Source organism: Bufo gargarizans, chromosome 5 (assembly GCF_014858855.1).
Source record: "Bufo gargarizans isolate SCDJY-AF-19 chromosome 5, ASM1485885v1, whole genome shotgun sequence".
NCBI classification, from domain to species: domain Eukaryota; kingdom Metazoa; phylum Chordata; class Amphibia; order Anura; family Bufonidae; genus Bufo; species Bufo gargarizans.
In genome coordinates, this window is record NC_058084.1 from 336,036,771 (window position 1) to 336,063,749 (window position 26,979).

General features: G+C 43.2%; 1 protein-coding gene across 5 annotated transcripts in view; it reads left to right on the forward strand.

The window, feature by feature from the left end:
* KIF13A (kinesin family member 13A) overlaps positions 1 to 26,979 on the forward strand; it is a 178,856-nt gene that overhangs the window by 150,156 nt on the left and 1,721 nt on the right. For 2 of the 5 annotated variants that reach the window (XM_044295645.1, XM_044295647.1), the window contains 12 exons: positions 1,922 to 2,048; positions 4,205 to 4,260; positions 4,665 to 4,789; positions 6,352 to 6,528; positions 6,794 to 6,886; positions 7,011 to 7,163; positions 8,229 to 8,306; positions 10,319 to 10,366; positions 11,575 to 11,686; positions 11,828 to 11,979; positions 15,560 to 15,661; positions 20,720 to 21,734. In XM_044295645.1, the coding sequence (XP_044151580.1) occupies positions 1,922 to 2,048; positions 4,205 to 4,260; positions 4,665 to 4,789; positions 6,352 to 6,528; positions 6,794 to 6,886; positions 7,011 to 7,163; positions 8,229 to 8,306; positions 10,319 to 10,366; positions 11,575 to 11,686; positions 11,828 to 11,979; positions 15,560 to 15,661; positions 20,720 to 21,734 (2,238 nt within the window). Of the gene's footprint in view, positions 1 to 1,921; positions 2,049 to 4,204; positions 4,261 to 4,664; positions 4,790 to 6,351; positions 6,529 to 6,793; positions 6,887 to 7,010; positions 7,164 to 8,228; positions 8,307 to 10,318; positions 10,367 to 11,574; positions 11,687 to 11,827; positions 11,980 to 15,559; positions 15,662 to 19,286; positions 19,328 to 20,719; positions 21,735 to 26,979 lie in introns of those variants that run through there. The other 3 variants (XM_044295648.1, XM_044295650.1, XM_044295649.1) reach the window with 2 other exon arrangements.

A 26,979-nucleotide genomic window follows, 5' to 3' on the forward strand; every position in this document is an offset into this window, starting at 1 on the left:
CCATAAATCTGGCGCATCTACCGCCAGCTAAAAGAGTAGTAAAACCGGCATCTAAATTGTCGGTCTTAAAGGGATTCTGTCACCAGGATTAACGCTATAGCGATATTTATATGTGCCCATCAGTCTCCTTGCTGTGTTTAAAATGATCCCACTGTTACTGCTCTATGTGTGTTAGATTCTTATAAAAACCGATCTTATTGATATGTAAATAACCTTGGTCAGGAGCCCAAGGGGTTGTCCCACATCTGTTGGAGCCCAGCCGCGCCCATCGATCCGGAACCCAGCACCGCCTACCACTTAATTTATTCACTCCACTTGACCTGACGTAATTTCTACTACGAGTCAACAGCGCATGCGCCGGCTCCCTGCGCACCACGCTGGCACCGGAAAAGGGCACATGCACAATTGACTCGTCAAAGCCTTTGCCAGTACGTCAGGGCAAGTGGAGTGAATAAATTAAGTCGTAGGCGGTGCTGGGTTCCAGATCGATGGGCGCGGCTGGGCTCCAACAGATGTGGGACAACCCCTTGGGCTCCTGACGCAGGTTATTTACATATCAATAAGATCGGTTTTTTATAAGAATCTAACACACATAGAGCAGTAACAGTGGGATCATTTTAAACACAGCAAGGAGACTGATGGGCACATATAAATATCGCTATAGCGTTAATCCTGGTGACAGAATCCCTTTAATAAATGACCCCCTATAACTTTGGTTTCTGGCTCATGGCAGGGCAGAGATGACTTAATTTATTAAGCGGCATCTGCTTCCTAATAAATTACGGTAGATACATCTTAATCCAAGGCAGGGAGATCAAGACTACTGTCTTGATAAATCTCCCCCATCTTAGATCTAAGCAAGAAGTCATGGAGTTTGTATGTTCTTCGAGTTTCCTCTAGGTACTCTAGCTAACGTCATCACAAAAAATATACTGAAAGATTATTTAGGATAAGTAGGATATGTTGGCACCATGGAAAAATAATGGGAATGGTATCAGAAGAATTCCTCAGTGGTTGATCCCTTTTAATGGCAAACTGAGAAGATGATGACACAATTGCAAGCTTTCAATCTCTTCCTCAGGCATGTTATTACACAGGATCTGAAGATCCACATATTTATACATGACAGCAGATAGGAATAGTGAGGTAGAGGAGACAAGTGATGTAAAGCAGATCCATATGAGTGGAGCAGGTTGTTCTTGTAAAGTGTTATTGTCCCTTGAGGAATATCGGGTCAATGAATGTGATGAACCCAAGAGGTCTGAGGAAAAAATTCCTTATTTGGTCCATTCACACGTCCGCAAAATGGGTCCGCATCCGGTGAGGACCCATTCATTTTCATTGGGGCCGAAATGTGCTGTCCGCATCCGCATTTGCGGATTCGCACTTCCGTTCCGCCAAAAAATAGAACATGTCCTATTCCTGTCCGCAATTGCGGACAAGAAAATGCATTTTCTATGAGAGTCCTGGCGATGTGCGGTCCGCAAAATGCGGATCTGCAAAACACATACGGACGTGTGAATGGACCCTAAGAGATATAGAAGGTCATAAATGCAAGCAACACATTCATTCCTCATCTGGGGGTGTCAAAGGTTGTCCTGAGTTTGTACTCATAGATTCTCCTATCACTCTGAGACTTGCAATTCTCTTTTAATATCAAGACTTCCATGTGATGATGTTATGGTCATTGCTACAAAAATGTAAGGGAATGGTTTTATGCATTTGTTTGTTCACCTACACCCTTGCATTGACAGCCCTTTGAGCAGCTAAACTGCAGTTCCTGAATGGCTTAGTGAACACTTAGATATTTTCTCAGCCTGCTTATGGTCAGAACAGGACTAATTTCTAGTACCTGTCATTTGGATCCTGGCATTATTGGACTTTTAAGTTTCTGGTAAATCAGAGACTATGTTTCTTCCAGAAAAGACTGAGGATGACATTGAGAGGGAAGCACGACTGGTCGAGCAGTGGGTTGGACTAACAGAAGAGAGGAATGCAGTTTTAGTACCAGCTCCAGGGAGTGGCATTCCTGGAGCTCCAGCAGACTGGTATGTTTTCAGATTCACTTTCATTGTTTTACTTAAAGACAAACTGTCGGGTTATTTCAGCCCCCTGCACCACTACCGTATTGTAATACATTACACAATACCCCTATATACAGTTGCAAGAAAAAGTATGTAAACCCTTTGGAATGATATGGATTTCTGCACAAATTGGTCATAAAATGTGATCTGATCACAATAGACAACCACAGTCTGCTTAAACTAATAACACACAAAGAATTAAATGTTACCATGTTTTTATTGAACACACCATGTAAACATTCACAGTGCAGGTGGAAAAGGTATGTGAACCCTTGGATTTAATAACTGGTTGAACCTCCTTTGGCAGCAATAACTTCAACCAAACGTTTCCTGTAGTTGCAGATCAGACGTGCACAACGGTCAGGAGTAATTCTTGACCATTCCTCTTCACAGAACTGTTTCAGTTCAGCAATATTCTTGGGATGTCTGGTGTGAATCGCTTTCTTGAGGTCATGCCACAGCATCTCAATCGGGTTGTGGTCAGGACTCTGACTGGGCCACTCCAGAAGGCGTATTTTCTTCTGTTTAAGCCATTCTGTTTTACGTCTATGCTTTGGGTCGTTGTCCTGTTGCAACACCCATCTTCTGTTGAGCTTCAGCTGGCGGACAGATGGCCTTAAGTTCTCCTGCAAAATGTCTTGCTAAACTTGGGAATTCATTTTTCCTTCGATGATAGCAATCCATCCAGGCCCTGACGCATCAAAGCAGCCCCAAACCATGATGCCCCACCACCATACTTCACAGTTTGGATGAGGTTTTGATGTTGGTGTGCTGTGCCTCTTTTTCTCCACACATAGCGTTGTGTGTTTCTTCCAAACAACTCAACTTTGGTTTCATCTGTCCACAGAATATTTTGCCAGTACTGCTGTGGAACATCCAGGTGCTCTTATGCAAACTGTAAACGTGCAGCAATGGTTTTTTTGGACAGCAGTGGCTTCCTCTGTGGTATCCTCCCATGAAATCCATTCTTGTTTAGTGTTTTACGTATCGTAGATTCGCTAATAGGGATGTTAGCATATGCCAGAGACTTTTGTAAGTCTTTAGCTGACACTCTAGGATTCTTCTTCACCTCATTGAGCAGTCTGCGCTGTGCTCTTGCAGACATCTTTACAGGATGGCCACTCCTAGGGAGAGTAGCTGCAGTGCTGAACTTTCTCCATTTATAGACAATTTGTCTTACCGTGGACTGATGAACAGCAAGGCTTTTGGAGATACTTTTATAACCCTTTCCAGCTTTATGCAAGTCAACAATTCTTAATCGTAGGTCTTTTGAGAGCTCTTTTGTGCGAGGCATCATTCACATCAGGCAATACTTCTTGTGAAAAGCAAACCCAGAACTGGTGTGTGTTTTTTATAGGGCAGGGCAGCTGTAACCAACACCTCCAATCTCATTGATTGGACTCCAGTTGGCTGACACCTCACTCCAATTAGCTCTTGGAGATGTTATTAGTCTAGGGGTTCACATACTTTTTCCACCTGCACTGTGAATGTTTACATAATGTGTTCAATAAAAACATGGTAACATTTAATTATTTGTGTGTTATTAGTTTAAGCAGACTGTGATTGTCTATTGTTGTGACTTAGATGAAGATCAGATCACATTTTATGACCAATTTGTGCAGAAATCCATATCATTCCAAAGGGTTCACATACTTTTTCTTGCAACTGTATATATGCAGAGTCAGCGCAACCTTTAAAATGTTGTTTAGAGTACACAAACTTCTGGTCTGGGTATTGCATCCTCAAGAAGAGACAGCTAGCTTGGTCCCTAAATACACCACCTAGGCTTGATTGACAGCCCCAGGCCATGCTGCATCATCTCCAGCTACCTTCTTTGCAAATTAACCTGAGATGAGTCCTGTACGTGAGATCAGTCAGGGACAGGACTCATCTCAGGTTAATTTGCATATGTATCAAATCGTTTTTTTTTTTTACACAATAAAAGCACACAGAGCTATGGGGACTGGGTATTGTGGATGTGCTAGCGGCCATCTCAGCTCTATGCTCTATGCACAAAATCCTGGTGACAGGTTCCCTTTAATGCGTCATCGTTCAAGATAAATCTTCTTCTGCTTATGATGCTTTTGTACATACCTTCATTGCTTTTGTTACCTCTGCAGGACGCCACCAGCTGGAATGGAGGCTCACATACCAGTCCTCTTCCTAGATCTTAATGGTGAGATCATTTATTCCGACGCTTCTTCCTCTAGCTATTGTACTTTTCACTCCTAATGTTATTTTCCTAAGAGTAGGAAATAGGAAACTGGTCATTAATGACTTTCCTTAGTTATCAGGTTTACTAAAGTTGTTCACAAATCTTATCCCTATGTGATAATGTTGGCTCTGTTTACACATTTTTGGCACTTTGACGGCCAGAAGAGTGTAGCATTTTGCACTATTCTGATAGACCCTTCATAATTCAATGGGATATGTTGCGCTCTTCTAGGGTCTGTTGCGAGATTTGCCATGACTCCTGTAAAAATCTCAAATATCATGAACCCTAGATGTGATTGTTTTCTTTTACTTTTAGTGGAGTTTGTTACTATGTATTTTCTTTGTGTACCATTTGTCTTTTTTAAGCTGATGACCTGAGTGCCAATGAACAACTTGTGGGCTCACATGCAGCGGGTGTTAATTCCATATTACCAAAGGAGCATGGGAGTCAGTTTTACTACCTGCCAATCATCAAGCACAGCGATGAAGAGGTAACCTACAGATAACATTGGGCAGTTTTTAGATGATGAGATGTATGTGTGCGCTAAGGAAAATGTTTTCCTACTTTTATCTAATCAAATCCAATGTGCATGTGGGACACAGACCCCAAAAATTACTTTTGTGTTAATGGCCTCATGCATATTCCTAGTTTAACGCTTTCACTGCCCGGACTAGTTTTGCACCTTTGACAAACACAAATAAAACCTGCATTATAAAATTAAAAAAACTATTGTATTATGGTCCCAAACCCATACATTTTCTGAAAGTGGACACCCAGAGCTTTGCAGTTTTGGATGCCTTTTGAAGCAGTTTTGCATCAAAATTTGTAAGGAATTCATAAAAATGTGTATTTGTGGCTAAAAGTCTGACCCAAGCAGAATCCTAGATGCTGAAAAAGCTGCAGCTGCAGTGTACAAGATTGTATATAAGTCAGTATGCTGCTTTGGACTACAGCTGTCACTTAGTAGTTAGAAATCAATTTAAAATGGTATAAAAAGTATTGGTGCAGCTCCGGCCTTACTAGAAAAAAAGACTGGGATACGGTGTCTATATCATGCTTGGTAGAAGTGATGACATGGAAATACCTTTAAGTTTTAGAACAGAGTACTGTCTCATTGCATTAAAGCGCTACCAGACCTTACCCGTGGAGGTCAGTGAAGCACTGCCGAGGATTCTCCTGTTTAGTGCTGATATTACTGTTCTTAAAAAGGTTTTCCGCTGCAATAACTTTTAATTTAAAAAATGGGGTCAGTAAGGACAAAAATAACGAATAGTGAATGGTCACCTAACTGATTCCTCACCACTGCTTTTCAGCCGCTCCTCTCCACTTCCTCTTTTCAGCTCAATGAAAATGGCTTGGACTGCCTGCTCAGCCAATCACCTGTTTAGGCGGGTAACCACTGCAGCAAGTGATTGGCTGAGTAGGCAGACCAAGTTCTTTCCAGTGTGTTGAGCCCGAGAGGTGCAGGGACTGGGGCAGCGGTTTAACAGCTACAGAGAATCGGTAAGGTTAAGGCCTCATTCACACGGCCATTTTCGGCTGTGACCCGTATTGCGGCCCGCAAACAGCGGGTTCACAATATGTGGGCACCGGCCATGTGCTCCCGGTTAGTGTTGAGCGAACTTGTGTTTTAAGTTCGGCGTCTAAAGTTCGAGTTCAGGTTATCGAAGTATCCCGTTATGGATTCTAAATTCCGTTATGGTCAATGGTAACGGAATCCATAACGGGATACTTCGATAACCCGAACTTTAGACGCCGAACTTAAAACACAAGTTCGCTTAACACTACTCCCTGTATCACGGATGCGGACCCATCCACTTGAATGGGTCTGCAATCCAGAAGGTGCGCTGCGGAACAGAGGCCCAGAAGCACTACAGAGCGCTTCCATGGGGTTTCTCTACGTGCCTCCACACCGCAAAAAAATTGTTCTATTTCTTTGCTGTGCGGACGGATCACAGACTCATTCAACTTGAATTTTAATTTAAAACGATGGCACTGAAATAGCCTTTTGATATCATTTACTAATTGAGTCTGGTTTACGGTAATTTCTAGGTCTCCGCCACTGCTTCTTGGGACTCTGCAATCCATGACTCAGTGCACTTGAACAGGATAACTCCCCAGAATGAGCGCATCTATCTCATTGTGAAGGTCACAGTACAGCTAAGTCATCCTGCTGCTATGGAGCTGGTTCTCCGGAAAAGAATTGCTGTCAATGTGTATAATAAGCAGGTAAGTGCCATGTTTTAAATGCTAATATTAACTGAGAAATATGATCCACAAACCAGATAACTAGTTGCTTTGTAGTCAATGATCCGACCAAGGCCCACCCTTCAGACGTATGTTTATTTCACATACCTATGTGTCCCTACAACTGAGCAGGGACACAGCTCTATGGGTGAATAGATCCGTTTTGTGAAGCCGTGTAGTTACAGCATTTCTGGTGAACTACAAAGCTTTAACTATTTTAAAATCAGGAACCATTTTTTTCTTGCAGAGCTTTACGCAAAGCTTAAAACGAAGGATGTCCATAAAGAATATTCTGTATACCAGCGGAGTAAGCTATGAAATTGTATCCAACATCCCAAAGGTGATTTCCTGTTTATTATGTCTGTGGTTTAAGTCTAGAATACCTGTAAAAAGATTTCATAGAAATAAGTTATGTTTAAGAGAGCACAACTTCAGAAATACATGACTATTCTTCTGATTGTCAGGCAACAGAAGAGGCTGAAGACAGAGAAACGCTAGCTTTGATGGCAGCAAGGAGTGAGTACGAAGCAACATCTGATGGAGAAACGTACATTGAAAAATATACACGTGGTGTCCTGCAGGTGGAGAATATTCTAAGTTTGGAGAGATTAAGGCAGGCAAGTAGACCATATTTTGGTTTTTTTAAATCAAATTTCTGCAGATTATTTGCAGTTTTAGGACCCTTGTCCAGACTTTCCCAGTAATAGACAAAATTAAAGGTTGTTTAGGAGATTCTGATATTGCTGACCTATCCTCAGAACAGGGGAGGTCCAAATCCAAGCAACCACGCCGATTAGCTATTAGAGGAGGCTTAGGCTCTCCAGTGAGTGGTGTCACCTCCTCGCAGTTTACCAAGTACAGCACCATTCATTGGATAGTGGCTGTGCTTGGTATTAGAGCTCAGCCCCATTCACTTGAATGGTACTAAGCTTTGCATCACTGGCCTAGGAAGAGTCTGCAGCACTGGCCTGGAGCACCGCAGCCTTATAAAACACCTAATTGGCGAGGGTGCCAGGAGTCAGACCCCCACTCGATCTGATATTGATGACTTATCCTGAGGGTGTAAATATCAAAATCTCAGTCAACCCCCTTCAATTAAATTGGTTGTTTCTTATATCAAGCCCCCCTCCTCCCCTTTTGCCCATGATTTAGCGTGCAAGCATAGACCAAGCTTGAAGTCCTCTCCACTTATTCCAAGATTGTTGATGTGGGTTAAGAATAGATCACGTTAAATATATACAAATTTTGTTAAGTTGATCTTCACAGTTTTGTTTTCTATGTTTATTTTGTTTAGGCAGATTTAATTTATAGACTTGACCAGTATTCTAGTGCAGTCATTGATATACTGGATATGGCACAGGATCCAACAAAATTAATTAACTGTAAGTGGTCAGCCTTAGGCTTTATACACATGACGAGCTGTATGGCGGCACACAGAATCTCCTGTAGCTCTATATGACTGAATCACAGCAATGCCTCTGGTAGAGAATACCCCTGTATGCAGTGCAGAATGCCACAAATATTTTTCTGATGGATTTATACAGAAGACAACCTCTGTATGAAATTGAAAACATATGTAGGTAAAATAAAGCCCTATGGGTCTGAACAACATCCAGCCTGATCATATTGGAAACTGCTTAATATATCAGTGGTTAATTTACAACCTATGTCTTTGCTTCCAGGCAGTTACAGTGAAGGAAGCAATTTCTAACAAGACTAAGCACATCCGGAGAAGCCTGAGCACCCCCAATATGCATAATGTAAGTATCTTTCTTTGGTGCACTTGAAAACACTGTGACACTGCTTCTGTTACTATGAATATCACCAGAAAATAAGTAATATACTAAATTGTAACTATGTGACAAACGCATGGCAAGAGATGTCAGTCATCTTTATCTTTTCAGATTTGTAGCAGATATATAGCATAGTTATGTAGTGTCTATTCTTTGCTGTTTCTTATAACCGATATAATGTGCAGAGGCAGAGTTATGACGATGGATGCATATAAGTATTAGTGACATTAGTGTTTTTAGATATTATAAATTAATATTTCTATAACAATCTAATTGTATTCAGAGAGAAGAGGCTTCCCTTATTTAAGCTGTTCATAATGGAGCATATATAATAAATAGTTAATGCAAAGTGTATCCAAGAAAAATAAAAATTCCTTCCACCCGTCTGCATTCCTACTGCAAATCCTTAGCTTGTTTCTTTTCATCCTTCTCATACTGGTGTCAGGGTGCTGCTGTACACAACACTCAGAACCAAGGAGATGTCCCCCTTCTGCCGCCCCTTCTCCCTTCTCCATCTCATATTTAATTAAACACTTAGAAGAAGTAACTGCAGCTGCATCCCCCTCCTCAATGCGTTGCGGTTGACAAATATTTGTGGGACTCAGGAGTCTTGTGAAAAAATTACATAGGGTCTGCATAAGGATCTAGAGGATTCCAGAAGGAACGGAATATGTACATTTCCCTCATAGGCTATATATTAACTCATGCTTAAAGGGCTTGTCCGTGTTCAGGGTTGTTCCGGACATACCCAGACACCCTCCCTGATATGAGCATCAGAGAATTTCATGCTGAATAGCGCAGGTCAAAAGCTTTTTAGGAGATCTGGTGATGTATATGGCTCTCCATAGCGACTGTTAGGGGGAGGCTTCCACCCAGCAGTGAGCCTGGTGATGTCACAGGCACTAATGGGCGGGCTTTAGCTAAAGCCCGCTCATCAGAGCCGGTGATGTCACTGGAAACACTTCTTGGAGGAAGCCTCCCCCTAGTCGTGTTAAAAACATAAACAAACAGCCCTTGCCCTGCGCGATTCAGTGCAGGGCAAGGGAGAGCATCGGAGCATGAAATGCTCCAGTGCTAATATTAGGGGAGCTAACTGGGTGAAAATGGGGGTATGTCCGGGTTCAAATCTGAACCTGGACAACCCTTGAATGGTAGACATACCGTTTAACAGTACATCGCTGGATATTGTAAATCACCTTAAAGACAATCTATCACCAGGAAATTCACTGTAAACCAGGCACAGTGCCTTGTAGGGCTCGGCTGAATGTAATCCATTGCTTCATTATGGAGAAAAAGTATTTTTAATAGATATGCAGATGAGCAGTTAAGTGGGCCCAAGCCAGTCTGTGCACCCTTGCCTCTCATTCCTGATTGACAGGGCCAGACAAGATGACTGTGCCCTGGCTCTGTCAATCAAGAAGAAGAGGGGAGAGGGAAGTAGGAGAATCAAGGGTGCACACAGTGGCTTGGGTCCGCCCTCAGTGCACTTAACTGCTCACCTACATATAGATAAAAAGGTACCATTTGTCCAGAATGGAGCAACGGATTGCTAAGTGAAAGTTCCATTCAGTTAAGCCAGCCCTACAAGGCATTGGGCCTGGTCTATCACTGAATTTCCTGGTGACAGATTCCCTTTATTAATGTTGTGTGACTAGCACTTTGCTGGCATACTTTTGCTGGTGGATGGAAACTTTTAAAATCAATAAGTACACTACTATAGAAACTACTAGGCGTATTTCTGGCGCAGATTGCGGCGCAAAGATTATTTGTGCCACAATCTGCGACTTTTCCCATCTCACGCCAGGTGTGGGCGAATAAGGGGACGTTCTGGTAGGAAGCTGGCTTACGTTTAGACTGGCGCTGGATACGCGGAAGTTATGTAGAGGGTGGCGCCTCCACCGCCAGCTATAGGTTTTATTAAGAGCTGCGTCTAAAACAATGTCAATAGTTTTAAGGTTTGTAATATATCTGTTTTGTAGGTGTCATCTAGTCGTTTGGATCTGTCTGGCTGTGATGAAGATGACAAGGTAATTTTTATTTCAGATGGATTGAGTGAATACATTTTCATAAAAGGAAACTGTTTTCTTTTGGGTAAAAAATGTAGTCAACCCTTAAAAAGGGTTGTCCAAAAATGTAAACTTATCCTCTATGGACAGGATAGAGGATAAGTGTGTAAACGGTGGGAGTCTCCCCGCTGAGACCCCCACCAGTCAAGAGAATAGGGTCCTGTGTCCCCTCCTCACCATTACTGCTGTACCCCAGAGGACGCCAGATTAATAACGAAGCACGTCAAGTGGCTCCGAGTGTACGTTTGTAATAGCGGCAGTAGCTTCTGTGCTCGTTTCTAGTAGGGACCAGCAGGCAGTGTCTACTTCATGTATTACATAGCGGCTGTATTGTTGAGCTTTTATAGCTTTGACGTTTTTTAGTTGAATAAATAAAAGGGAAGTTTTATCGCACATACATTATGTGCAGTTGTATTTACACTGATTTATTAGGTATTCTGGGAAATGGGTATTATTTTTGTCTGAGTGCAAATGTGCAGTTAGCCGCCATTACCGGATCTCTTAAGTCTTTTAATGGATATTCAATTTTTTATGCATCTTATGCACCTAATGTATATACTGTCATATACAAACATTGTCAGTACGTTGCAATTAAAGAGTTAGGACTAAATGTTAAAGTAGAGTAACTGTATGTAATACTGTAGAGAATAGTCCAAGATAGTAGTGACAGATTCCCTTTTAATAAAAATGTGGGCATCCCCTGTAAATGGGCTAAAATAATAATACAAAAAAGGAGATACTTACCCCTTTAGTCTCCTGCCGCTTCCAGCGCTGAGCTGCAGTCCTCCTCGCTGCTTGCTGATGTTTGTTTGTTTTTTGGGCTGTAGCAGTGACTTTCCATGCACACAGGTCACCACTGCAGCCAATCGCTGACCTCAGCATTGACGGCCCATGTACTGCTGAGGCCAGTGATTGGCTGCATGGTGACCACAGAACATCGCTGCTGCAGCCAGGAAGATGAAGACAGCGGTGGAATGGACCAGAGTGCATCGCTGAAAGCAGCAGGGGAGAAAAGGGGTAAGTCTCGCTACAGGGAATGCCCGAGTTTTTATCAAACTCGCCAATTGTGTCTTTAAATTTACTGACGCATTCTGACACAACCTTACATTTGTATTGTCGTAGCCATCTATACTGTATGTGAGGTTTTGATTTTAGTATGTATTTACCAGGGATGGACAGAAAACCAGCTGGAGGTCTCCGAATACTCCTCTAGTTACAAAGATGTATCAATCTATGGAAGTCCGCTCAACGAGTCGCCCAGAAAAAGAGAAAGTGGAGGAGGTAATATTACTTGTTAGTAAGTATAATGTTAATATACGCTGCTGCATATGACAGTAAGATCGATGGGTATACATACCAAAGATATACTGTTATACTTTAAAAAGACAAGAACATTGTGAAAATATTCGTCTTCCTTTTTAGGTGCAGCACCCGAAAGCCCGCAGGCCTTAATATCAAGTCCATTCAAAACATTCTCTCCTCACCCACCCAAATTTTTCAAGCCGTTAATGCCTGTGAGAGAAGAGCATAAAAGAAAGGTTCCTGTTGAAACCCAGCCATTGCTTAGCCAAGAGGTATATGCAGGCCAGACTTCTTCTTTTTGTGCTTGTATAAGTGGTGTTACACTAACCTGCTGCTGAACTGAACTGCATAAGCCACAAGTAGGCACGTAGGGATAAAGGGTGTGCCGTTTAGAGAAATCGGGACAGCATTGGGAATAATGGAGCAGCATGCTTAGGATTTCTCTGCTGCAGTCAAGTCAGTTGCATAAAATTAGATAGATTAATAGATTTATTTGGAAACATTAGAGAAAAGAACGGGACTGCCGGAGAAAGCACTTATCCTCCATTTATAGCCCAGCCCGCGTCTACTCAATGGTCAGGGAAGTTCAATTATTAATAGCTTCCCTAATCTACAGTAGGGAAAGACCTGCTTGTATTAGTAGGATTCCAGAAATAGTTGTTAAGACAATAACCTAATACCGATGAGGCATTATTTCAGTTTGGTTTTATAGTAAGGCCCTCCTGTCATATTAGAATTTTAGGAAACATTCAATATCAATAACATCAATTTGGCCATATACTAGTAAATCAGAAGTTTGTCATTTTTTATCTTTTTGTTTCGGCAGCCACTTTTTCAGGCAATCCCATTCCCACGTGGTCGGACCTGTGGAGGGAAGCATAATTCACTGGTCCCTGTCGCTGGGTTCTGGCTCCTTCACGCCCCTGCCGCTACCACACCTATCCAATTTGACATATGTCACATGGCCTCTGCAGCCAATAACTGGCCACAATGGTTTTGTATCCCCCATGTGTCACAGTCATTGGCTGCAGCGGCCACGTGACCCGTGTAAAACTGGATTTTGATACAGGGAGACCGCAGAGTGATAGTGGCAATGCGGGTGCGAAGTAGCCAGAACCCAACGACAGAGAGCAGATAAGTATGATTCCCTCCAAAGTGCGGCCACTGGGGGGGGGGGGGGGCGGGCTTTGGCCGAAAGCCCCCTTGGGAAGAGCAACTCCTTTAAATGTAGCTATTTCTATGTTTTGGTAACCTCTCCCGCCATGGCTGTTTTTAGCGACTAATTGCAATCCTCACGACTCTGTGTTGTAGCAGTTGTATATTATTCCTTCTAGAAGTTATAAATGAATAGCTAGCAGGTTACAATGAAGGACCAGCTGGGTGTTACCAGTAGGGGGGTGTCCCTGCACAGTCAAATGCTGGCAGCACTGTTTGGATAGTGTCAGATTGTGCAGGCCCCCCCCCCCCCAACTGGGAACACCCAGCTGGATCATCATTGCAAATGTCTAGCAATTAATTCATAACATCCAGAAGGAATAATAAATGACTGGTACAACACAGAGACATAAGAATAGGTGACCCAACAGTATTACGTGGGAGATACAAAACAACATGTCAGGAAAGGTTACAGGTCCTCGTTAATCTCTTAATATCCAGTACCACCCATCATCATTTGATGATGGGTGGTGCATGCCCCTAGTCTGCAAATAATTATTTTGCAGTGTGTCTGATCGTTATCTCAAATCTATGGCCAGCTTAAGTGCTGCAGCTCCTTCACCGATGGTCCCTGGAAAATGCTATTACATGCAGCTATGTCCTCCGCAGCATGGGGGGGAAGCGATCGCTATGCCATCGCTCTTCCCCATGCAGGACAGCGGCGTGCTGGCGGCAGATAGTGATTACAGAGTACGATCTGCCACCAGCAAATCATGCAGTATTAGACTGCCAGATGATCGCTAACGAGTATTACTACGAACGTTCATTAGCGATTATCGGGCAGAAAATCTGCCCATCTAATATACCCTATAGTTTTGGTTTTATTGTACTGTACTCTTTACTATTTAAACTACTGTACACGTGTGAAGGCTACTGATTGTATGAAAAGCACAACTATGTGTTCTATGTCTGTATATATTCATAAGGCCTCAGCTAAATGTGTTGATAGTTGGTGTAAGCCAGGTAACATACCGGTAATCCTCCGGTCTCCGTATCATCATGAAGAAGATAAAACATTTGTGCCGCTCTGCAGTGTTCTACTGATATCAGCTGTTTGGATTTGCTTTGCTTCTGAAAAGTTGTTGTCCACGACCTCGTCATTCATTTTTTAATCAATATTAATCAATCCATTCAGTTCACACAGGGAGGAAGATTTTACGGGAAAATCAGTGCATAGATTTCAGAGTTTGTGAAAATGGGGCAAATTATAACATATTTATCAAAATATTGCAGGTTTAACAAATTTGGCACAAAGTTAACACATAGTTAATTTGGGGCATAACTTTTTTGGCACAACTTTCACAATGACTTTCCCACAGTGTAATTTTCACTCACTGACGGTTTTCCACATCGGAATCGTGTGCAGAAAATCACAGTTTATTACAATTGCAGCAATATAGATAAGACTCAGGCCTCATGCACACGACCAGTTTTTGCGGGTCGGGTGCGGACCCATTCACTTCATTGGGGCCGCAAAAGATGCAGACAGCACTCCGTGTGCTGTCCGCATCCGTTGCTCCATTCCGTGGCCCCGCAAATAAAAAATATAACATGTCCTATTCTTGTCCATTTTGCGGACAAAAATAGGCATTTCTACAATGGGCCACCCGTTCCGCAAATTGCGGAAGGCACACGGGCGGCTTCTGTTTTTTGCAGATCCACTGTTTGCGGACCGCAAAAAACTGAGCGGTTGTGTGCATGAGGCCTCACACAAATCTTATCCACATGCTGCATGAGGAATCCACAGTAAAAACTGGCTTTATGCTACAGATTTCCACTTCCCGCTGCTGAAAATTTGCCACGTATGGCCATACCCTGAAACTGGCATCTTTAAATACTGCACCTCCCTATTTGGATCTGACCCAGCAATTAGCCGTTCAGATCACCACAAAGTGTTATTTGTGAGTCCTCTGTGATATACACGAGCTGTGGATTGAAGCGGAGCTAGAATGCTGTACTCCTTCTATAATGTGACAGGAAACATTGTTGGGAATACTTCTGTTCACAAATAAAACATTGATTATTATATTACAGGGGTTTTCTGAGATTTTCATATTAATGGCCTATCTTCAGGATAGGTCATCAATATGAGATTGGTGGGAGTCCAACTCCAGGTGAGCCCATTGGCCTCTGCAGCTTACCAGGCACAGCGCTGTCCATTTGATAGTGGCTGTGCTTGGTATCGCGGATCAGCCCCATTCACTTGAATGGGACCAATGTGACGGATGAGCGCAACATCACATGGCCTAGGTAAAGGCCTAAGCGCTTCCGGAGGTTGCGGCCTCTTTATACAGCTGATTGGCAGGGATGCCAGGAGTTAGACCCCCACCACTCTCATACTGATGACCTTCCCATTAATATGAAAATCCCAGAAAAAACCCTTTAAGTGTTTACATTTATATGTTGTTACTGTTTTTTACCCGCTATCTATTCCTCCATAAAACGGCATGATACGTGGTCTTGTTGCAGTCACTGTTATGTGCCATGGACATTGCATGTGTTATAAACAATGTTCACTGTTACGTTTGCATGTTTTTGTGTATTCCTTTACCATTGCATGTGGTACTCACCACCATTGTTTGCTTTACATGATGTTTTTTGGTGTATGTGATGTGCTGTGTGTGTTAACCTTTGCAGAGCATATCTCCTCCACTGACAAATAACACTGGCACTGATGTGCCTTCTGGACCTAATACCACCTGCATGCCAGTACACACCAATAATCATGAAGATTCCATTGTAAGTTATTATTTGGCTCTTGGAGTGCATTAACGTGTTGTATTTGTATTGTTTGCTCCTCGTTTTGGTGTCCGATTTGCTTCATATGTGTATTGGCACCAGCTGTATGTCTAGTTTATTGTCATCGAATGCCTCTACTCCAATTAACAGATCTGCAGGCTGGAGGCCTGTGATTTATGTTACTACCCGTGTTTCTCCGAAAATAAGACGGGGTCATATATTATTATTTTTCTCTAAAAAAAGGGTTAGGGCTTATTATTGGGGTAGGGCTTATTTTGGCTCCATGAACATATTTTATATAGACACATGCCAATTACAGAACAGTCCCTGGACAGTTTTTATATTAAGTGTGACTATAACCCCCCTCATCCATAGTAATGCACCCATATACTGCAGTACACGGGTGCATTCCTATGGATGAGGGGGTTATAGTCATATTGGCCACATATTTTTTATTCTGGTACCGTATATTGCCCCTGAGCTGTCCTTACCCAAGGGACCTAGGCAGCAATCTACGGTACCAGGGAGAGCAGATACGGCACAGGAGAGATGTAGGGAGCTCCTCCAGGCAGCAGAGAGGAGAAGGAGATCCTCCTGCTGCCACCTTCATGTAAGTAAGAACGTGCGGGCTGGCTGCGGTACAGGGCGTACAGGGCATACAGAGAAGCCGCCAGCCCGCCCAAAGTGAAAGTAAAGGGAAGCGTGGGCTGCCGGCATAATTTAGCATTTTGTGAAGCCGCCAGACCGTCCGTCCGTCAGGTGCTGCTTAGGGCTGCGATGTATGCGCGGGCTGGCGGGTTCGCTGAAGGCTAAATCACTGAAGCCTGCGCTGCCCGCCCGCTTACCCACCCACAGTTTCATGGCAGCTCAGGAGCCATTAGTGAGCGCTCCTGAGCTGCTGCAGCCCGCACATTTCCCCCACCTTCCCTTTATATAAAATACAGCTGTATCTAGGGCTTATTTTTGGAGTAGGGCTTATATTTTAAGCCTACTTCAAAAACCCTGCAAAATAGCGCTAGGGCTTATTATAGGAGTAGGGCTTATTTTCGGGGAAACACCTGATTATATGTAGCATTTTCATTCCATGCTGTTCTAACACATCCATCACATTACTATCATTATATAAGGTTCCTTGTCTGAATTGACCGTTTCAACGCAGTCCCTTTTTGTGTAAAAATGCTCCCTAGACCAATTTTATAATTGACGGACAATACTATAGTAAGTTCCTCTTGTCTTAAGTGTTAGCATTTCTAAGAGTGGGATGAGACAGTGTGACTGACCGCATGGCCAAGCCACAGCCACCTGTAACAGCCAATGGTTGCACTCACTATCTGGTCTCACACTTAAAGGGGTATTCCCATCTTAGACAATGGGGGCATATCGCTAGGATATGCCCCTATTGTCTGATAGGTGTGGGTCCCACCGCTGAGACCCGCATCTATATCGAGAACGGAGCGGGGAGCGCTGTGGCTGGAGGACCCCAGATTTCCCGGGGTCCGTCCCCCACCAAGTGCTAATCCCCGCCTCTCCCATGGAAGTGAATGAGAGCGTGCCACGCATGCGCGGCCCATGCTCCCATTAATTTCTATGGGGCAGATGGCAATTTTCGGCGGCCCAATAGAAATGAATGGAGGGCGGCTGCGCATGCTTTCCAGGCTCTGCGATATGCCCCCATTGTCTGAGATGAGAAAACCCCTTTAACGTGGCCATGAACATTAGATACAAGTTGGTTGATTGTTCAACAATCATTCTGTGAATTATCTTTTGCAGACACAGCCATACACATTCTAGTCTATAGTGGCTGCTAGATTTGTTCAAACTGCCCATCCATTTTTACTGAAGCCAGGCGATGGAATGTTCTTTCAAAGATAGATCTTTCTTTGAATGAAGGAACTTTTTTCTGATTTATCAGTCGAGAATTTCAGTCGCTGCTGACTTCTCAGAAGATCATGATCATCGGTCAGCTAAAAGTAATTGTTCTCTGTTAAAGGGGTTGTCCAGCCGTTACTATTGCGGATCAGCTGTTTGTAAGCGCCACTTCCTCTTCATCACACTGCACTTTGTATCGGAAGTGCAGTGTAATGACAAGTACTAGCTCCATTCAAGTGATTGGAGTAAGTGCTTGTGATTATACTACGGCGCCACTGCACAGGAGACGAGTCTGAAGACCAGGAACACCGCCTCCTCGTCAAACAGCTGGTTGGCGGGGGTGCCGAAAGTCAGACCCCCGCCAATCTGATATTGATGGACAATACTATGGTAAATTCCTCTTGTCTTAAATGTTAGCATTTGTTAGAGTGGGACGAGACAGTGTGACTGACCGCATGGCCAAGCCACAGGATAGGTCATCAGTATTAACGGCTGGATAACCCCTTTAAATTTCACCTTTAGACATATTTATATGGGGACCTTAAAGGGGTTTTCCGGGATCGGCTGTTTGAAGAGAAGGCTGCGCTCTATGCAAGCGCTGCCTTCCCTTCATTGTTTACCTGCTTGCCGTCAACACTGCAGCGGAGAGCAGGTATAATTACAAGCCGTCCTATTTACTTCAATGGGACAGCTCCTTCCTATTCAAGTGTATAGGAACGAGTCGTCTCATTAAAGTAAGTGGGACCTCTTGTAATTACACCTGCTTGCCAATATGATGTCTGCGGCGAGCAGGTAAGCAGTGAAGAGAAGGCAGCGCTCTCATGGAGTGTGGCATTCTGTTTGAACAGCTGATTGGCAGGGATGCTTGGCATCGGACCCTCTCCGATCTGATAATGATGACCTATCCTGAGGATAGGTCATCAATATTAAAATCCCGGGAAACCCCTTTAATATCCCTATTCCCGATAATTTTAAATTTTCTCCATCTTCCTATCTGTAAGGGAACTTTCACATTAGCGCTTTTCTTTTCCAGCATAGAGTTCAGTCACAGGGGCTCTATACCGGAAAAGAACTGATCAGGCATATCCCCATGCATTCTGAATGGAGAGTAATCCGTTCAGGATGCATCAGGATGTCTTCAGTTCCGTCATTTTGACTGATCAGGCAAAAGATAAAACCGTAGCATGCTACGGTCTTATCTCCGGCAAAAAAAACGAAGACATGCCGGATCTGGCATTTTTCCCAATAGCAATGTATTAGTGCCGGATCCGGCATTCAAAATAATAATGTAATAATGCCGGATCCTCAGACCGGTAAAAATGTGTACAAGACGGATCCATCTGTCCGCATGACAAACTGAGATACAGATCCATTCTCGCAATGCATTTGTGAGACGGATCCGCATCTGGATGTGTCTTTCAAATGCTTTCAGTCACATCCAGATCGGCGGATCCGGAGGGCAATTCCGACGACTGAACTGCCCGCCAGATCACACTGCCGCAAGTGTGAAAATAGACTAATGTGTAGATATAGAGCACCTATTGACTTTTTGCGATTCGTAGGCCACCTGCCCAGCTATTGAGCATTATATATTATGAAAGGAAATAGAATGCATGGTGAACTTGCCTTAGGAGCTATTTAACCAAGTATAAGAACTAAGCATGGATTGTTAAGTAGTTACTATTAACTCATCAGCTATTAAAGCCCAAGTTTACTGACCAGCTGCTAAGTTCACTTACTGCTCTCTTATCTTTAGGTCTGAGAAGTGCCAGATACCGTACACAAGGCTTCCAGGAGGTGAACTCAGTTTAGCAGCCCTGTTCTTTGATAGAAGCACTATAGTACTATGCATATATATTTGTGTATGTATATCATGTGGAGTTTAGGAAAACTGGTACGGGTAAGAGATGGTGCAAAACATACTGTATAACTATAAAAGATATATAAATGGTATAGCAATAATCAGCTGATGAAGAGGTGACCTCTGTGGCATCGCAATGATTCCTGTTGTGTGAGTAGTACAACTTAAAGGCTATCCCCACCTTTGGGGCAATTTGTTTATGATTGCATTTTACTCATTTTGGGCTAAAAATCATATTTATTTTTTCAATTGGTCTTCATAAAAAATGTTCAGCCATTTTTTAGATACAGGGGTTAAAACATCAGTCTGTTTCTAGAGTATCACTTCTCAGTCCTGTCAGCAACGGATCATGTGAAGCCTTATCACTGATCTCATAAAAATGTAGGGGCACATTTATTAAGACCGGCGTTTTAGATGTTGGTCTAAATAAATAGCCGTAGCTGGCAGAGGATCCACTGCAGTTATGACGAGGCGCCGGCCTCTCCATAACTTTGGCGCATCCAGCGCTGATCTAAATATAAGCTTCCTAGCTGTCTTACATTTAGACCTTTTTCTACACCTGAAAAACAAAAATCTAAATTCAGCTTCCGTAATAAAAATAAAATAGCCTTTATTATTCCATCAGTATAAAATCCATGCAGTCGCCAAGTCTACGCCCTTCAGGTCTCGCACAGACCCTTGTCATGAGTAAGGGTCTGTGCGACACCTGAAACACGTAGACTTGGTGACTGCATGTATTTTATACTGATGGAATAATAAAGACTATTTTATTTTTATTACGGAAGCTGGATTTACATTTTTCTTTTTCCTATGGACGTCTGCTTGCTCCTGGCAGTATCCGTGCTTCTAGAAATGGTGGAGGTGAGCTCGGCTATTTTTTCTCTTTTATTTTCTACACCTGAAAGAAGTGGTCGGCCCGTCCCCTTCCCTGCCACACCCATAATGTTAGACCTGGTGTGAGCGGGGAGAAGTCGCAGATAGCAGCGCAGCTAACTAATAGAGGTGTATTTCAGTATAATAAATGACCCCCTTAAGCCATATACTTATCAGTTTGATAAGCGCTTAGCTTTAATGAATGTTTATGAGATCATAGATAAGACTTCACATAAGCCTTCAGATGACAGGACAAAGAATTAATACTCTGTAAACAGACTGTTTTTTTAACCCCTGTTTCTCAAAAATGGCTGTACATTTTAATAAAGAGCAATTGAAAAAATATATTTTTAGCTCAAAATAAGTAAAAATCAAATCATAAAAAAAATGCCCCAAAGGTATCCATATGCTTTAATACAACTTTTTTTTATTGACTGTGTCCATTATTCTTCTAGGATTCAGAAGAAGAAGACCTTGAATTGGATCGATCAATCAAAAAAGAAATGTGCTCCTCTGTTTTTCCCGATTTCAAGCCTTATGTGCCAGAGGAGTTTGCAGACTTCAGTATTTACAATGCTAGTTTGGATAACAGGGACTGGATAAATTCCAAAGCTGATTTTGTTTGTTCTCACTCTGTGGATAAAGACATTTCTCGGAGTCCTACCAACAGCAGTGTTACCAGTGGTTATGTTTCACATAGTGCTTCTAATATTACGCTCTCTGACATTATGGTTGCTTGTAGTGAAAGTATGGATCAGGTAACTATCCAAGCAAGAGACTTGGAAAGCCAAGAGCACCAAGAACTTACTGGACAGCAGTCTGTACAAAATTGCAACTCTTATGCACATAAAGAGACTAATGACGACAGCTGTCACAAAAATCCAACCAGCCAGTCAACCTTCACAGACGAAAGTGCCTTTTATAAAGTGCCACTTTGCACTACTGAAAATGATGCTGCTGTATTGTGTAGAAGTGTATCTTCTTCTTCTATGGACTGTGACAGAGGAAACTTTGTCAGCTTTTTACCCTGTGAGGTTGCGGTGGAACATACTTGTGATATTTTGGAAGACCATTCCTTTACAGAATTCATGGGAGTAGAAGATGGAAAAGACTTTGAACATCATGAAGATCCACACATGTATTCTTCTAAAGTAGAAAGTAAAGGAGTAAATGTTCGAGATTGTGACTCAATAAATGCATCTGACCAGGAACCCTCAGAACAAAAACACAGAGAAACCACCTTATGTTACAGTTCTCAGCGCTGCTCTTCTGAAAGCCATTTGCCTGAAAAGAATCAGCTAGATCTTTCGGATGATTGTGAAGACACTTCACCCCATACCCCACTATGCCTTCTGTCCCTGGGTGACCAAGTATGTATTGGCGACAACAAGTTTGGAACAGTGCGATACATTGGCACCGTGGATTTTTCCCGTGGTTTATGGGTTGGTGTCGAGCTTCATGTTCAGTTAGGTAAGGAACAACTTGTATATACTATAGTTCTCTTACATTTTGAGAAGATAAATTGGCTGAGAGTCTTCACTTTAGAAAGAACAATGACGCACTGACCTCTGAGGCTCCAGGCCCTCAAGGATTGAGAAGAAGAAATTTAAAGCATGGTCCTAAAAACACTTTGCAAATGCTCTACGTTATACATAGGACACAGCTGAAGCCTGTGTGACAACAGAGCAGCGCTGTCATGAGAACAGTGAGGAGTTTGTATTGGAAATACTCCCAGCTGTTAACCACCGCATTTGGCAGTCGGAGGGTTTCCTATACAAAGTTCCAAGTTCCTTCGTCATTTGACATTTTGTAATGGCCAGGACAGGCTTTATTTGCTGTCTGGAATGTTACAACTCAAGTTAGAGGGGTATTCCAGTTTTTATTTATTTTTTATTTATTTGTTTATATAATACGAAATTTATACAGTAAATACAATTTTCAAATATACATGTATTTAAACTTCTGCATACATACTTTTTTATATCAGGAGGCTGTAAAAAAAACACAGACAGATCTGTTTCTACATAGACACTGACAGACATGATGAGATGCTGCTGCAGGTAGTAATACTGTATATGTTCTGCTCCCCAGTACACTACTATTCACCTGTTACATACCTGGGCTTTTAACTGAAAGCCAGGTCACATGATACTTGTGAGGGTCACATGACAGCTCACGTGACTGAAACCATGTTTAGTCCTATCAGCCCTCCTATAGATGTATTCTACATGTCTAAAATAGGGAAAGGCTACTATATGGATATAATAAAGGTCTGCAAGCAAAATTTTAAACAGTTGTATATTAGAAAAATGTTCAACATTCTGTTCTCTAAACAAGTAAATGTAATGATAAAATTTCCTTAAATTTGGAACCATTTAGAGCTCCATAACTCTGAAGAAATGTAAGTTTCAGTTATTATGCGGAGTAAAGACTAAGCCTACTTTTACCAATCGTCAATGCAAGTCTATAGGGGGAGGGGACCCCAGGAGAGACACCAGGGAAACTGCTGCAGCTGAAAAGAAAGATTACCGTATTTTTCGCCCTATAAGATGCTCCGGCCCATAAGACGCAACTAGGTTTTTGAGGAGGAAAATAAGAAAAAAAAAATTTGAACCAAAAGGTGTGCTTTTGGTGGGTTTTTAACTAATGGTGGTCTGTGGATGACACTGTTATGGGGGGATCTGTGGCTGACACTGTTATGGGGGCATCTGTGGATGGCACTGTTATGGGGGCATCTGTGGATGGCACTGTTATGGGGGCATCTGTGGATGGCACTGTTATGGGGGCATCTGTGGCTGACACTGTTATGGGGGCATCTGTGGATGGCACTGTTATGGGGGCATCTGTGGATGGCACTGTTATGGGGGCATCTGTGGATGGCACTGTTATGGGGGCATCTGTGGATGGCACTGTTATGGGGGCATCTGTGGATGGCACTGTTATGGGGGCATCTGTGGATGACACATATAGCATCTTATGCTATGTGTCATCCACAGATTCCCCCCCATAACAGTGTTCCTGTGTAGTGTGAATGACCCCCAAATACAGGGGGTGGGGGCCGGCATCTGTGTTTTGTAATGGCAGCGGGGCCCAGTGCAGTCACTGTATTCTATTGCATCGGGCCCCGCTCACTGTAGTAATCCTATCTATAACTGTAGGCATTGTTTAACTATAATAATCTTCACTTACTAACGTCCGTATCAGGCCCTCCTCCCTCCCCACTAATACACCCGCTGACCGCGCTGTGCAGCATGCGGTTGGCGGTGTATCAGTGTAAACTGCACCATTCGCCCCATAAGACGCACTGCCATTTCCCCCCCAAACACACTTTTTGGGGGGGAGAAGTGCATCTTATAGGGCAAAAAAAATGCGGTATATCTCAGCCCAAGTGCTTTATTCACAACTATACAGGTCAGTACTTCTGTGTAATGACTTCCATGATCCTGTGACTGCTTGTGCGTAAGTGAACCAGATTCTCCTCTACTTTCTGTCTGCAGTAGATGGTGGCTAATCTCTATCCTCCATCTCTGGGAGAACTGCAAACTAGGTACAGATGGAAAACTGCTAAAAAAGATGCCAGATACAAGGGATATAATGGCCAGAAATAGTTCCACATGTACACGCACTGTACTATTGATTAATGCAAAGTCTGTTAAAAGGTTAGTTTAGCGTTAAAGTGAATCAGGTACCATTTTATTTAAATAGGGTCAGAATTCTGGGCTAATTAATTTTGTAATATACCTTAATAGCAAGTGAATCTATGTTTTTCTTATACAGAGATCCAAATGCCCTGCATTGACAGAAATTTAAAATATACCATATTGTCTACCTGCAGTTGCCACTACAGGGATCTTGGTAGCTAACTCCATATTGCTACAAAACCTTCATACATTGCGATGGTCAGCTCCAATTTTTTTGCTGTGTGTAATAAAATTGCATAAAAAATGTTACACATGAATATTCCCTTATACTCAATAATAAGTAAGTTCTTGTGCGCCCTCTAGTGGAGACTACTTGTAGCCAGCATGTTATCTCGTTTTTGAAGTGCATTTGGAGCTTTGCATCAGAAAAACAGATCTCCGACCACCATCAAGATATATTAAAGGGGTTGTCCTGGATTGGTGACATTTGTTTAATAGCACCAAAGTTCCCTTAAGTGCATATATATATCTGTGTGTTATCTTTATTTTTCTATTGTGATCCCCTGATTGATCAGATCCAAATTGTGAGTGAGGATTTTCTGAATGTGAGTGACGTACCAGGCTCCTTTGTGGAGAGTGAAGCCTCTTCTTCCGCTTCACAAGGAGCCCGGTGACGTCACAGGCACACAAGGGCGTTCTGCAGAGCGCAGGGAGGGAGGTTAGTAGGCGGTAACTGGCAGCGCTAGTCTCTGGGACGGTGACGTCACCGGGCATTCTGGAGCGTTATCCTCTAAAGAAGGAGGCAGAGAACTATACAATTTAGCATAGTCCACACCTCCCATCTACATTACATATGAGTGGCAGGAGGCGGAATAGCAATGAGGGGGAGGGATACATGGAGGAGTGGAGACTGCTGGGACATATAGCCTGGCAGCGGCGATGGGACCCACAAGGCAGTGCGGCCACAAATTACATAACCCAGTTTCAGAAATGTAAACATTCGGCGGGGGAACATAGCAGCACTGGAGAAGTGCTGAAAATATTGAAAACCAACAGGGGGACATTGAAATTTCTAGACAAGGTGATATTGCATGTTTAAAAAAATGTTTTGATCCTGGACAACCCCTTTAAATGGGTTGTCTAGCCAGTAATTTTTTTAAGAAAGGGTCGGAATGACTTAAAAAAAAAAAAAAAGCAACTCGCTGATCTCGCCAAATCTCCACTGCTCAGTGATTGGCTGAGCATTCACATTTCTTATATTGAAAGGGCCAAGAGATAGACAGTATTCTGTCATTACCACTATTGAAGGGCTGCCGGACCAGCAGTGGGTGGGGAGGGGAAAGGGATATCTTGCTTGGTGGCAGATTCAGGGTAGGCATTCACCAGCAGGTGTAGGTAGAGTCTTAAATAGCAGAGATATGTTAGGGAAAGCAGGAAGGGAGTATTCCAGCCAAGCTGTCCATATTTTAAGAATTAATCATGACGGTCTGCCAAAATGGAGATCAATTTTTTGTTGACCATATAAATCTAGTCTGCACTTCACTTCAGAGAAGTCTAAGATTTCTTTTAACCCATTCTGACTCTTTAAAAAAATAATCATTTACCAGATGGACAGCTCCTTAAAGGGGTTGTCCGGGTTCAGAGCTGAACCCGGACATACCCTTATTTTCACCCCGGCAGCCCTCCTGAGCCTGGCATCGGAGCATCTCATGCTCCGATGCGCTCCCGTGCCCTGCGCTAGATCGCGCAGGGCACAGGCTCTTGTGTTTACAATAACACACTGCCGGGCGGTAACTTCCGCCCAGCAGTGTGTTCGGTGACGTCACCGGCTCTGAGGGGCGGGCTTTAGCTCTGCCCTAGCCGTTTTACTGGCTAGGGCAGAGCCAAATCCCGCCCATCAGTGCCGGTGACGTCACCGGGGTTCCTGTCAGCCCCATAGAGAGCCCCGGTACGTCACCGGCTCTCAGAAAAATGCCTTTGCCCTGCGCGATTTAGCGCAGGGCAAAGGAGAGCATCGGAGCATGAACTGCTCCGATGCTCATGTCAGGGGAGCTGCCGGGGTGAAAATGGAGGGATGTCCAGGTTCAGCTCTGAACCTGGACAACCCCTTTAAGTAAAATCAGCAAAGATATTTGGAGGTAAAAATGACATACAATGAAAGGAGTTACTTCAGGCACTGCTCAAAGATTCCTTAAAGGGTTTATCCCATGATTGATTAAAGTGAAAATCTCTAACAAAGCTAGAACCTGCCCTCTACCTCACATAGATCCAGATTTCCCCATTCATTGCTCTGCTAGAAAAGCTGAAGAGGAGTGTCTTTTCTGCTGCAGCTCAGGGGGCGTGTCCATGCTCTCCCTATCACAGCTCAGGAGGCAGTTGAAAGATGAAACTGAGCATGTGCGGCCATCTCAGTGAGCAGGTCAAAGAAATAAGAATTTAAGTGACTCTATACAGACACCTTTTATTGAGTAAAGTAGCTATACAAAATTTTCAATAACATGCAATGACAAAAGTTTTCAGATCTAGGTGCTGGTTTTAAAACTGTAGAATATTTTTCATGGGACAACCCTTTCATATCAAGCTGGCAGCTCAGTGGGTGTGTAATTTCTGCTGCAGCTCAGGTTTATTTGTCCTGATTGCTGCAGTTTCTTCCCTATCACAGCTCAGGAGGCAGTTGAAGGATGGAACTGAGCATGTGCGTCAACCACAGAACAGACCTCTAATATTCATCAGACACCCAAACTAGACCCTCCATCTTCCTCAGATCAGACCCACACATCAGACTGCTATATCAAGTGAGACCACCCCCCTATATCAGACCCCAATGTCAGAACCCTATATCAGACCCCCATATTAGATCTTCACCCCTGATCTTCTTTGGTCCCGCTCTGCACTGTGACCTGACTGTGCACAACCCCCTGACACTGTATGCAGTCAGGACCATGCACTGTGGGCCCAGAGAAGACCAGGGAGAGGCGAGTACAGCCAGTGCTAGCAGTGCTTCACTCCCCGCAACGCCTGCATACTAGTGAGCGCTTCCATATTGAAAGCGCTCACTAGTATTCCTTTTTTAA